The sequence below is a fragment of the Eurosta solidaginis genome, chromosome 4 (assembly GCF_040869045.1).
Source record: "Eurosta solidaginis isolate ZX-2024a chromosome 4, ASM4086904v1, whole genome shotgun sequence".
Classification (NCBI taxonomy): Eukaryota; Metazoa; Arthropoda; class Insecta; order Diptera; family Tephritidae; genus Eurosta; species Eurosta solidaginis.
The window spans coordinates 50787183-50801719 of record NC_090322.1 but is presented as its reverse complement, the minus strand read 5'-3'; the positions used below and the strand labels follow the sequence as shown (position 1 = coordinate 50801719).

The following is a 14537-nucleotide window of genomic DNA, read 5'->3' as shown; positions in this document are numbered from 1 at the left end:
AGATTGGACCGAGAATACTACCTTGTGGCACCCCAGAGGTTGCCAAGAACTCATACGACCTCATATTCTCGATTTCAACAAATAAAATTCGGTTTGTCAGGTATGACTTTAACCATGACAGAAAAGCTGAATGGAAACCAATGTACTCAAGTTTCTGAAGAAGTATCTTGTGGGACACTGTATCAAACGCCTTAGAGAAATCTGTATATATAGTATCAACTTGATACCCATCCTTAAAAGCAGAAACACAGTATTGCGAAAAAACAGCTAAGTTTGTCACTGTTGAACGACACGCAACAAACCCATGCTGACATGGATCGATTATTCCTTTAATAGCAAAAGCCAACTTCTCCTTTACTACTTTCTCAAACAGTTTTGAACAGGTTGATAGTTTAGAGATTGGCCTGTAGTTTGCTACCTCGCTCTTATTTCCAGACTTGAAGATTGGAGTAATAGAAGCCAATTTCCATCGATCAATGAAAACGCCAGTGAACAATGACACATTAAAGATATGGCACAACGGCACGCATAGCGAACTACTACATTTTTTAAACAAAAAAGAAGACAGCCCATCAATATCTTTTTTTAAAGAATATTGTAGGGACGAGATGCCAATAATAATATCTGATTCCGATACCAATAATGAGCCAAAGTCCAAGAATTAGCTGTATCAGAACCAACCCTAACATCAGAAATATTAGAGTCAACAACAAAATTAGATTTGAAAAAATCAGCAAAAAGGTTCACTGTTTCCACTAAACTGTTTGAACTAATGCCATTAAAATTGACAGAGGTTGGAATATTGGAGCAACCTTTTTTTGTACGGACAAAGTTCCAAAAGGCCTTGGGATTTTGCTTTAACTCTTCTTCGAAACGGGAGATGTATTTATTTTATAAAAACTTATCAAGCACATTGAACTGATTCATGTATAATAAATATCGATCTCTAAATGAAAAGTCATTGGTTGCTTTGTACAACTTAAAATACTTATTTCTAAGATTTTAAAGCTTTTTTAACCTGGTATTGTACCAGGGTAATTTATGTAATTTAGTAAAGATATATCGATTTTTGCTCAAGTTATCGTGTTAACGGCCGAGCGGAAGGACAGACAGCCGACTGTGTATAAAAACTGGGCGTGGCTTCAACCGATTTCGCCCATTTTCACAGAAACCAGTTATCCTCATAGAATCTATGCACCTACCAAATTTCACAAGGATTGGTAAATTTTTGTTCGACTTATGGCCTTAAAAGTATTCTAGACGAATTAAATGAAGAAAGACGGAGCTACGCCCAGTTTGAAATTTTCTTTTAATTTTGTATTTTGTTGCACCATGTCATTACTAGAGTTGAATGTTGACATAATTTACTATATACTGTAAAGATATTAAATTTTTTGTTAAAATTTGACTTTAAAAAAAAATTTTTTTTAAAGTGGGTGTGTTCGTCATCCGATTTTGCAAATTTTTATTTAGCACACATATAGTAATAGGAGTAACGTGCCTGCCAAATTTCATCATGATATCTTCAACGACTGCGAAATTACAGCTTGAAAAACTTTTAAATTACCTTATTTTAAAAGTGGGCGGTGCCACGCCCATTGTCCAAAATTTTCTATTTTTTTTTTTTTAGATAGATAGATAGATTGATATTTATTATTAATATGTTTACATATTTTTTGATTTCACAATAAATTTTTAAATATCACAAATTCATTTTCAATTCACAGACGTGTATGATATATATATATATATTAAGTAATAAACAGTAAAAAGTAATAAAAAGTATTTTAGCCTCGAATAAGATCTATACATAGCCGTTTAAAATTCATAATATTATTCTCTCCTTTGATATAATCAGGTAACGAGTTAAATATGTTAAGGCCCTTATATAATAATGTGTTTTGGGCTGCAGTAGTCCGCTGTAATCCTAGTCGAAAGTCATTCGCATTCCGCACAGCATATTGGTGTGTATCTCTAACATATTGAATGCAACTTGTTAAATACATCGGCGCCCTGTTCTGTTTAATTTTAAAAATCATTATTAGTGTATTGAGCATCAGTTTTTGCTCAATATTTAATCATTTCAATGTTTCAAGCATGTGACTTATTGGGGTGTATTTGTGGCATTTTATTATTGATCTCATACATTTGTTTTGTAATTTCTGTATTCTTCCTATTTGTGATTGGTTACAAGATGTGTACAGAATTCAAAATGTGGCTTTATGATTGTATTGTATATTTTTATTGCTGTTAAAGTGTCTAATTTATTTCGTATTCTTCTAAAGAAGTAAATTTTTTTTGCAGCTTTTTTACACAAATAGTCCACGTGATTGTTAAATTTGAACTCATTGTCTATTATTACACCTAAGTATTTCATATTGGTTACTTGCTCAATACTAGTATTATTTATCACTAAATTTATTTCGCTATTTGTATTCATCACCATTACTTTTGTTTTCTGTTCATTCAATTTGAGCCTATTCATTTTAAGCCATTTCATAATTTCATCTATATCACATTCTAACTTTCGTTTACATTCTTCCACTGTTTCTGCTTCTGTATATACCAATGTATCGTCTGCATACATTACCACTTTGGATTTTGATATCACTTTTTCTATATCATTTATGTAAATTATAAACAGAATTGCTCCCAGAAGAGATCTTGGGGCACCCCTGTATTCACATATGAAAAACTTGATTTTGTGGATTTTATTTTTGTTTGCTGTCTACGATTTGTAAGGTAGTCCTTAAACCAAAGTAGCTCTTTTCCTCTTATTCCATACATATGCAGCTTTTTTATTAGAATACCTCTGTCTATTGTTTCAAATGCTCATTTAAAATCAAGAAATAGAGCTGCTATTATTGTTTTTCGTGGACGCTTCTTCCACTCACTTACGACGAAGTTTATTGTACTTTCACATGAATGATTCTTACGAAATCCGGACTGGTTTAGAGACAGTATATTATTAGTTTCTAGGTACGTTTGTTGTTGATTTTTCACAACACTTTCCATTATTTTTTCAAATATCTTAAGAGTATTTATTGAACGAAACTCTTCACATTTTTTTTTGTTTTAGCGATTTTTTCAGCTGGTACTACCAATGAGTCCTTCCATTCATTTGGGAATACTCCGCTCATTAATGAATGATTTATTAACTTTGTTAAGAAAGGCCCAAGCACATTCCAGTTGTCCAAAATGATCTTTGGGCTCACATTATTCCAATCCTTTTTGTTCTTAAGTTTTTTACAAATTGCCTTTAGTTCGCAAATTTGTAGTTCTTTAAGATGAAAGGTTTCAGGACAATGATCAATATTGTTAATATATATTTCTTTATCAATTGAATGATCTATTAATTCTATGCTCTCAATGAAGTATTTATTGAGCTTATCAGCTATTTCATTTTCATCACTTATTTCTTCGTTTTTATAAATTATAGAGCTTATTTCGTTTACATCTTTGCTAAGTATTAAATTTTTAAGTATTCTCCACATTTCTTTTTGATTTGTTGCGCTATTGATTTTTAGCTTAAAGTATTTATTTTTTGCCTTTATTATCTCTTGTTTGTATGTTTTACATACACTTTTATAAATTAACCATGGATTGGTATCGTCCATTACTCTTGCGGTATGCTCTAATTTTATTTATTTTTAGCTTCTTTAACGTTGAGTTAAACCATTTGTTGCGACTTGAGCTATTTCTAATCGTTCTACTTCTCGTATTAGCTACCACCAAATCTTGTATGCACTTTTCCAGAATAACAGTGTTTTCATTTACATCATATGCGTTACTATGTTTTAGGTTTTTGTTTAAAAGCATTCTATTAAATTCACGCTGGTTGTAGTGGAATTGCGTCATAAGGTCAACGCACCTACCAAGTTTCATCGCTATATCCGTCTTTGGTAATGAATTATCGCACTTTTTCGGTTTTTCGAAATTTTCGATATCGAAAAAGTGGGCGTGGTTTCGTTCATTTTAAATACCAATCTGTGATGAGCGCCCAGGAACCTGCATACCAAATTTCATCAGGATACCTCAAAATTACTCAAGTTATCGTGTTTACGGACGGACATGGCTAAATGAATTTCTTTTTTCGCCCAGATCATTTTGATATATAGAAGTCTATATCTATCTCGATTAGTTTATGCCGTTACGGATTACCGTTATGCGAACAAAGTTAATATACTCTGTGAGCTCTGCGCAGCTGAGTATAAAAATATGTGACTGATATTGACTATTTGCGGATAAAACTTAAGACTTCTCCTTGTAGCAGTGCTTCGCCACATCTAATAGGTACATTCACTCACAAATTATCTTGGATATCCTCTAACGGAAGGCCAAGGAAGCTTGCAGTTTCAGTAAGGTTGGACCACATGGCAATTGAAAAGATGATACGTGTCATGTGGAGATATATTACATGCAGACGTACATTGCGTGTGGCTTGTTTGGGCTTGGATAAGGAAAAGTTAAACCTCTTGATGTTGCGGTCTATTTACGCTCATCTGCTTTAAGCGGTTGAACTCTTCTCCCGGATCTCTTTGTGGGGCTTGCGGAGATGTCCCCTTATATTTGTGAAAGCCAGAGACTCATCGATGAGTTGTCTGTTAGGTAGCCCAGGTTTCTGAGTATTTAACAGAAACTGTTTGTTCAGCATTTAATTTCTCTTCTTTATCGGAAGTATCCCCATCTCACTGTGTAGATGATGTTCTGGTGACATAAGAAGCCGCCCGTGGCAGTTCTGAGCTCAGGCCTCCTTATGCTTTTCTAGATTAAATGGCTGTGTAGGAAAGTGAGAACGTGTTTACGGAGTGTTCAAGTGCTATAGTGCGTACGGAGTAGAGGTTTACGCCGGTCACTTAATCGGCGGCGGCGGCGTAGGCTCTGTTATATAAGTGAACGGCGTAAACCTCTGAATTAAATGGCGGGATTTCAGAGTATCACATTGTCCACAACTAATGAATATGGAAACATACTGCTGACGTCAATGATATGTTTGACGTTCTGGAACAATATACTTGCGGATGCAGATCTGGGAGGCTTGTAAAGCGAAAATTAAAAAAAATAATATTTGGAAAGGGCTTGTTTATATGTATTTAAGGAAATCGACGTTTCGGTCGTTTGGGAAAAATCCGCGGTTTTTGCCACAAAATCTCGTGGATCGTTCAAAAAGTTTCGGCACAGTTTTAACGATTAGCATCTATGCTGGCTTATTGTTGATCGCGCCAAAGGGCGCCTTCAGTTTTTTCGGCTGTTTTAAGAGCAACAATTCCCGAACTGCGAACAGTAGCAATCTCGACCACCAGTCGCTACCACGCATCCTGGCCCTTATACCATATGCCAGCACAGAAGCTATAGGACTGCGGCTTCAAACTCATACCTTCGTCGACGTTACTTTCCTAGAAGTTGTAGGTGTAGCTCCGAAGACTTTCTGACGGATGTTTTTGTCGCACTATGCTTCCGAGCTTTACCAAAAAAGCACCTTGAAACGTTAGGGAGTAACTATTCGGCCAAGGATGCCGCCCTCGAAATCATAAGCAGTCTAAAAGGATATCATTGCGTAACACATGGATGAAAATCGTATAATCCTTGGCGCATGTACATAATTTAAACTTTACAAGGGCCGTGGATAAAAGTTTTAAAATGTAGACTAAAATTTGCAGACGTTTGTTTTCGATAAATTGACCTCAATAGTCTTCGTTTCCGGCCGTATGATATAAGAGCTCATTATGGATGACCGGCTTCAGTTTTCAGACTAGTTCGACCTACGTTAGGCTAGTAGAACACACGGTCATTTATTCGACTGTCTTGAGAAAGCTTTTGCTTCACCTCTTTGAGTGTTCTTGCGAAGGACAATACCTAACCTGGTTAAAAATGTGTCTTCGTATTCACATTTGTATGATAGACTATATCCAATGTGATTCGCTCCAAGGGACTAGTTGGGGATAGGGCCGCCCACTTTAGGAAATGTCAAACCGGGAGACTTGGGTGTTGAATGAGGAAGTGTGAAAATCAAAATTAAGATTTCAGACGCTATTTTATAACTCAGCAAATAAAGTGATTTTTCAAACCCTTCTCATACGTGTTGAAGATGTATGCAACTTAAGTATGAGTTGAGAATCATTTCAAAGGAGGATTTAAACCACTGGAGCCTACTAAAGGATTTTGCATCACTGATTTCGCTTATTCTTTCAGCCAATCGGGATATAAAATTCCGCACCTTTTGCGGGTTACTTGCTTTTTTAACAACTTGAGGACAATTAGAAAATATGTTCGACTTGGGGCACTTTATTTAAATTCATTGTACTTTATTCATTTTTTTAAAAAATTATGCGAAGTGAGCATTTAAATTTATTATATAACTTTTCTTTAAGTGTTTTGTTTTAATAACTTGGTAAATTCGGTGATGCGAAATCCGTGTTAAGCTGGCATTGAAAGCGCCTGTTTTCTCAAATAACTTTTAAACGGTTAGAAAGTGTTAAATTTCGCAATTGGATTTTTATAACTTGCAGTGATGCGCATCCCTTGATACCCCTTTCGGCCATATCGGACCAATTTTCGAGATGAACAATAAATGGCCTAGACAGTCTTAAAAGAATAGGAAATACAGTAACGCGCCGAACGCCGCCGCCGTCGCGCCGATATTTTTGACATTCGGCGGCGGCGCATATCTCTAGCTACAACTGTTCGGGAAATTACTAGAGCTTAGGAAAATAGATGAACGAGGAAACAGATAGTATAAAAGCAGCGCAAGCTGAGTAATTACGAATCAATTTTGATTTAAACACGCTATTGGTTGTGAAGTATAATTGTGAAGAACTACTCCCAAAGTAATCTAAATAAAGACCAGTTTGCAATAATGAATATTGGAGTGATTTATTCAACAGTTTAGCGATTCGAACGCTAGCAGAAGGTTTCAAATAAGCGGAATTTCCCCAAGTTAGTTACAATATTTAACTCTTTCGCATCACTATGTAGATGAAGGTCAGGAGCCATAAGGAGGCATCCTCCGGCAGGAATGCAGCCTTTTCCAGTGTGTATTTTTTAAACAGAGCGACTAAACTAGCGATAGGTAGCACATGGGCTACCGATAAATTTCTTTGTAAGTTGCTAGTAAGATTTTTTTATCCTTTTTCCAAGCACCTCGAGGACTTTGCTGTGGCTCTGCTTTTTAAATGCAATTTTGGTGGCATGGAAGCTAAGACTACTCTAGGATGTTACGTCATTTTAGACGGTAGCGTAACGCCATCGACGTAAACGTCCAATATTTGCGTCATCTGGTCCTTCCATGTCGCGAACAGAGTGGCTGTGGATTTTTTCGTAAGTGAAAGTGGGGGAGGGATTAAGAGAGTTAGATGGAGAGGGGGATTGATGGAGTAGGCATGGGAGTGGTAGTTGGAGTGGCAGAATGAGAACGAGAGGGATAAGGAAATAGAAATTTTTAATGTGTAGGCGAGTTAGTTTTCGGACAGTACTTTATAGAAAAAGTCAATAGCATTAGAAAATAGATAACAAGAATTAAATGCGCAAATCAAATTTCATACATAGGTTTTTATGTATGTACGCTGCAGAAAATAGTGCGACTAGCCCCTAAAGAGAGCAATCTCCGATTGATCTCTTTTGTCTACATTGGAGCATAATTAATCCCCTCTAGTCCCTTTTGGGTACAGTTGGGATTAGTCAGGTTGAAATCTATGTAGTCCATTTTAAAAACCATAAAAAAACAACAACGAAGTGAGTTAAATAAAAAAAAATATAGGTGGTTGATTCGAATTATTTAAGAAAACTGCGGAATCCTAAGCCGAACCTGAATGATTTGGACCATATGTTCCATTATCGTCGACCCATATCTCTTGGAGTGAGTTGGATACTGAATAATTTTTTATCATAGATGATAACAATTTTTTGCAAGTTTTAATATTGCGTCTAATATGTACTTAATCTCGTGGCATACGAAAACTAACACTTTTTTATGAGAAAAGAGATTAGTCTTCTTTCGTTCCGATATGGGTACAAAAGGGGTTGGTGCAATCGTTCCCATTCGGGTAAAAATGGGTAAAATTAGTCTCTTCATAGGACATACTCAAACAAAAGGGAGCAGTTCAATGTATGCAAAGAGAATAAAACTGGCATTAGGCGCATACCCCTTTGGGACTCATCCCAGACTCATCCTACACTAATCGCATTTTTTGCAGGGTACCTTCATACCAGGCATGCTTAACCAACGAACCGATATCATTTCGTTACGATAATTAACGTTAATAAACGAAACAAATTCATTTCGTTTCGTTTATTAACGTTAAAAACGTCAAATTAACGAAATGATTTTGCTTCGTTTTCTGCCATATCAAAACGAAATCAAATCGTTTATGTTGATTATTAATTTCAAACTATGCTGGCAAAGCTGATTGATGGCGGAGTCATTAAAGGTGAAAGCATTAGCCAAGCTGATTGCAACTTTGCTCACGAATTTTGACAGTACGAACATTTCTCAGAGTATTTTTGACATTACCACCAACGAATTACACAAACAAATTACATGGAGTTTGTGTGTGTATGTCCTCTCGCTGTTACCACCTTACGGCTTCACCATGGCTATAGCATTGCCAGCACAATTCAAACATAAAGTATCACGTTTTTGTTAACGTTTTTAACGTTAACGAAAGCTTTTCGTTTCGGCTAAAAACGAGATACAATTTATCTTGATAATTTCTTTATCGGTAATATTTCGAAGTGTTTCAACGGAAACGGTGGAAATTTTTTGATAAACGATTAGCTTAACGTTAAGATGCATCCCTGCTTCATACATAGGTTAGCTAAGGTTTAAAAGGCCGGTCCGTAAGGATCGCACACAAACTGAATGAATCCATGTTACAAGAAGTATGATCAACGACCGAACTTGAAAAAAATAAAACAACTTCGTCCTCTTGGCGAATACTAGAAGCTTTCGTGGCCCTACTTGCTGCTTCTAGATCCGATAGCTGGAGGAGTTCTAGCCTGTGCAACGTGCTCGATCGTTTTTTCCTCCAACCCGCACTTCCTACATCTGCTACCACTGACAAGGTTTAATTTAAAGCATGTGACCCCAGAAGGCTGCGTACAATCAGATTACTCGTCTTCATACCTTAAACCAAGCGAAAATTGATACCTGCATAAGACGCAACTTTCCCCCAGCGGGTTAGGGGATCAGAATATACCCGCGGTAGGTATGCCTGTCGTAAGAGGCGACTAAAATACCAGATTCAAGGGGCTGTGTAGCGCAACCCTTCAGGTTGCCAGCGCAATATATAGCTTCTCCAAACCCAATTGTCAACCTCACCTATCCGCGGCGAATCCTGTTTCACTAACAGACGAGGCTCTGGCGACCCCAAGCTCCTCATGGAATTTGGGGGTAGGGAGGGAGGGAATGGTCTGAAGGTTTAATGTGGCCACATAAATCGTTCCCGAGATGGTCGGGCTAGCGCCTTAATGGTGCTATGGTACCGGAGCGTACCGGATTTGTATCCGGCAAAGGACCATCACATCGATGACACTCCGCAAAACCTTCGGGGAGCAACCTTATCGCTACAACAACAACAACAACGTCAGCAACTTTAAAATATCTGGTAAATGATACCACGGGTATAATTCTCATATTTATAATGTAACCTAAAAAACACGATACAAAGTAAAAATCGCAAAAGAATAACAAAATACAAAAAGAAATGCAAAATTTCTATTCAGACCACAAAACCTTTAATAGAGAAGACATATAACTGGTTTGCGGCTATGTTGCTAAGCAAGATTTTAACCTAAAAGTCTATGGAATGCAAGGGAGATAAGTGCCGGCGTTAAATTGCGCACATTCGCATGTTTGTATTACAAACAAATTTCTAATTTTTATTTAAAAAAATCCTGCGATCTTTTCCTCTGCCTCACAATTGGGTAGCAAGTTACTCAAAAGTGTAGTGCTAAAAACATCCAAGTGTGTTAAGAATAAACATTCCTAATTGATGAATGATGATAAAACCTCACCACGAAAATGTGTACTCGAGCACTTGAAAGTGAGTAAAACGATTGAGACAATAGAAAGGGCAACAGGTGAATCCAATTCAAATAAAGCTATTGCCAAGTAAAATATTTGCTTAAAAAAGTATAAATAAAACAAGTTCTATGACAGTTAGCTAAAGTGATAAGGCAAGGCGGGCTTTGGCGGGTGGGTATATCTAACTCACTTCAAGAACGTGACTATAGAAACTTAACACGAAAAATGCGATATGTTGTTTTTGTGCAAGCGGCAATGCATTTATGTCATATATGATTCATAGAAATGACGCTGCATTGTGTTTATTCACATAAAACATTGTCTTTGTTTATTTTCAAGCTGTCGTTTCAATGATTGTCTTTATTTAGCCTAAATTGCCCATTTGTGTGAAAAATAAACATTATATATCTATATGTTATCGGCTGACTTAAAATTTAGTCTATAGAGTAGATGCTTGTACAAATTTGCGAGAGCCAATATACCCAAAGGAAAGATCAAGAGATAAGTAATTTGGGCGTTCTACATTTCATCACAACATGCACTACAATCTATTTGACCCCGATATCGGCCGTAGGTTATGTAATCCTTGTTAATGTGTTAGAGGCATAGGTTCCACGTTACAATTGAAGGGATGGTTGGTATCATGTGGGATACATCGCATGCAGTACATAAACTACATATGTCGGTGTTCATTCTGGACAAATAAGAATTTAACATGTTACAGTATCCACAATAAAATTGGGTCAGAGTGACTCGTGTTGATGTTGTTGTTGTAGCGGTAGGAAAATTCCCCGAATGCCTTGGGGAGTGTTATCGATGTTGATGGTCCTTTGCCGGATGCAGATCCGGTACGTTCCGGTAACAAGCACCATTAAGGTATTAGCCCGACCATTTCGGGAACGATTTGGTATGACCACATGAAACCTTCTACGCTATACCGCCCTCCCGGCCCCTAGATCCGTCAGGAGTTCGGGATCGCCGGAGCCTCGGCTGTTAATGAAACAGGATTCGCCACGGTAGTCTGTTTTCTTCTTCGGGAAGGATTTTCGTGCTTCACTATGTAGATAATGTTCAGAGCTCATAAGAAGACATTCCGTAGCAGTTATGAGTGCAGTATTTCAGAGGGCCTGCAGCCTCTTTCAATGTGTGTTTCTATGGTTTTTCCCACTAGCAGGCGGCGACTTGAGGATTTTCTTGCGGCTTTGTACTTTTGATACAATCTCGTAGGCATGTGCCTTGAAGCTAAGAGTGTTATCGAACGTTATCCCTAACATTTTTGGGTTACTCATAATCTATAGCGTAGCGCGATGACTTTAACACGCAACATGACCTCTCTAATTTGCCAGCCGAAAGTAGACAGTAGGACAAAACCTTGCAGAGCAAATACATAGATCATACGGCGTCGAGCGCGGTGACTTGAGACACCCCTACCAAATTCGTAAAAAATTTTCAAGGTTCGCCTTCGTCGACGCAGGACTCATAAAGTGCAATGACCGACGACGTTCATTAACTATAAAAATGCTTAAGGGCACGGTTTCAAATAACATACGGTGCATCTTATGTCCGGCACAGATAATGGGAGTATCATCGGATCATCGATTCGGCCTGGAAGAGTTTCGGAAATATGGAAAACTTTCCCAGCTGACTTAGCGGAATATTCTGCGAAGCTAAAACAGCAAGGAAGAGAAATACGGAGTTCGGACAGATTAGAGACAAACAACAGACAAATCAAATGGAAGGAGCATCGACGGATATCTCTGCTGACGCTAGTAGCGAGGACGCTTGAGACAACTTTCCTTCCTTCTTATGCCGCCAACCTGCCACTGTCTAATCACCAGCATGGCTTCCGTATATTGCATAGCGACATTATCCTCAGATAACCGATTATCGAAGGCATTAATATAGAACCATACAACCCGGCAGTTCACGTAATTTTTTAGCTGTCTATATCGTTCAACCATGGCACATGGGGTTAAACTGGTACAGCGGGGTGGTGTCCTATCACATGATACAATGAATACAACATATCGCTGATTGGATGAAAACCATATTTCTTGGCGTTTGAGAAAAAAGTATTTGTATGGTAACCTAGCAACAATTACCAACGACGGTAGGGATTCAAGGGGTGTGTAGGGCAACTCTTTCAAGGGGTCTCCAGCGCAATTTACAGCACCTCCATCATTTTTGTTTAGCAAGCGAGACTCTGGCGACCCCCATTTCCTCACGGAAGGAATCACCTGGAAGGTTCAACGGGGTCATACCAAATCGGTCACGAAATGGTCGGGCTAGTGCCGTTGCGTACCGGAACAATAGCCCGCAAAGGACTACCGTCATCAATAATACTCCCCAAACCTTCAAGGAATATTTTTATTCGCTATAAGAAGAAGAAGAAGAATACCGACGTCATTGATTACGGAAATTTAGGTGTGTTTCTTATTGTCATACAACGTGCGTCCATATTTTTTGTGTGCATTCCAACATAGCTGTAGTGGTTTCAACGATAAAGACATTCCCCGAAGATTTTGGTGAATGGTCTTATGCCGGATATAGATCCGATACGTTCCGGTAACAAGCACCATAAGCACCATCAAGGTGTTGGTCCGACTATCTCGGGAACGATTTAATGTGTTCACATTGAACCCTTTAAGCCATTCCGCCCGACCACTTCCATGATGACTGATGTCGCCAGAGTCTCGCCTGCTAAATAGATATGTATGTGTATGATACATTCATATTTGTAAAAGAAATCGCCTCGCGTAGGTGAGGCTGACAATTGGGTTGTGGAAGCTTTGAACAGCGCTTATCAGCTTCTTGAATCCCTCCAACATAGCAACTATCCTTCTATGGATAATGCTTTACTGCGATACTTCTAGCTCTTCATTCATGGTCCTATCCCCACTTTTTTTAACTGTGGAACCGATACCTCACAACCTCAGCGGGTAAAAGGTTTAGAATGTTCCCGCGGTAGGCATACATGTCGCAAGACGCGACTAAAATCCACATACGGGAAAGCTCGAGGGCTTAAATAAAATCGTTACCAAGGCAGCCGGGTTTGTACTAGATGGAGCTTTTGGCGCGGCGTACCGTATTCATATCCGAAAAAGGGCTACCTATGTATATCGTTAACATGACCAAGCCTTTGGGGAATTATTCTGCGGCTAAAAGTACAACAACCAACACTCCTAACAGCAACTGCTTTATGGAACTGATCTCCTTGGATTTTAATGGCAATTCTTGAGTGGTCGCGCCTGATGAACAGAACGAAGCGCTGTTACGACAACCACAACAACAAGGATTCTTTTAAATTATTAGATTTAACTTACCTATTACATAAATGATAAATAATAACAGTAAAAAATTATTCATTTTACAGAATTAACTTACATTGTCAAAAATATGGCGTGCACGACGACGATCATCCGGTTCAACACCTGGTGGTACCGATTGTGTACGGTTCAAAGGTATTACTTCCATGTCTACTGTATCTTGACGTCGCGGTGGTGGACGAGATGGCTGCGGTTTTTGCGCTGTGTGACCACGTTCGGATGGCACTTGTGGATACAGACCGTTTTCGACGTCTCGTTGGCTTTGTTGACGTTTAATTACTTGGTCTGACATCTTATCTTGGTATATAATTTAAAAGTATTAGCTAATATTTTTGTTGCCTAACAAAACAAAAATCTTTTGACTTTTGTATATGTTAGTTGTGGGTGTGTTTCAGTTTGATTGTATTTGCAATTCTTGTGTATGTTTGTTTGTTTGTGTATCTAATGAAATTCAAGGGGATTTCATCGGTACGAGTGGCGCATAAAAACTTCGTTTTCTTTCTTATTATTTGTATTAAACACTTTTGGTTATTTGTAAAATATAAACATACCACTTTTTACTTCTACTTTACACGTTTGCACTCGCCATAAATTGGTATTTGCTTTGAGGAAAATGCATACAATGCATTTCTCTTCAACTTAAATCGCTTTCACTTCTCTTTTATTTCGTTCACGTCCTGGGTCGATTACTTCCACTGCAATCAAAAAGTCTAACAGAAATTATTCTATCGCCCGCACTGGCTTGTATATAAAATTAGAGCTGCATTAAGCAAAGAACCTCGCCCAAGCGTAGCACTAAACACTAGTGATGGATCGATATTTGGCTATTGGTGATTGCATCGCCGCTAGTGACAAATCGCTAATAGCTATAGCTATTGCAATCCAAAAATATCAGTGATTGGCCATTTTCCTTCATTCGATTCTTTTGAATGGCAATCACCTCTGGCATAATAACGCCAATAGCGATTATAGCGATTGGCAATTTTCCTTCAGCATGAAATTCTAATACTAATATAGATAGGGGGGATGCAATCATCGATAGTGAAATATCGTTCATCACTACTCATCTGTGTACTTTCCGACTGTGTATTGGCGACAAAAAGGAATAATTTTCTCGAAAATTGGAAAAAATTTACTTTTACAAAAGTTTGCCAGCTATTATCGAAAAATGGGGATAGTTATCTTAAGAA

General features: G+C 38.0%; 1 protein-coding gene across 2 annotated transcripts in view; it reads right to left on the bottom strand.

Annotated features, from left to right (window-relative positions):
• Positions 1 to 14172, bottom strand: part of rho-4 (rhomboid-4) — a 34033-nt gene extending 19861 nt beyond the window's left edge. The window contains exons 1-2 of one of the 2 annotated variants that reach the window (XM_067781534.1): positions 13899 to 14172; positions 13406 to 13644 (exon numbers count right to left, since the gene is read on the bottom strand). In XM_067781534.1, the coding sequence (XP_067637635.1) occupies positions 13406 to 13639 (234 nt within the window). In that variant the 5' untranslated portion in view covers positions 13640 to 13644; positions 13899 to 14172. The remainder of the gene's footprint in view (positions 1 to 13405; positions 13645 to 13898) is intronic. The other variant, XM_067781535.1, reaches the window with a different exon arrangement.
• Positions 14173 to 14537: the final 365 nt, after the last annotated feature.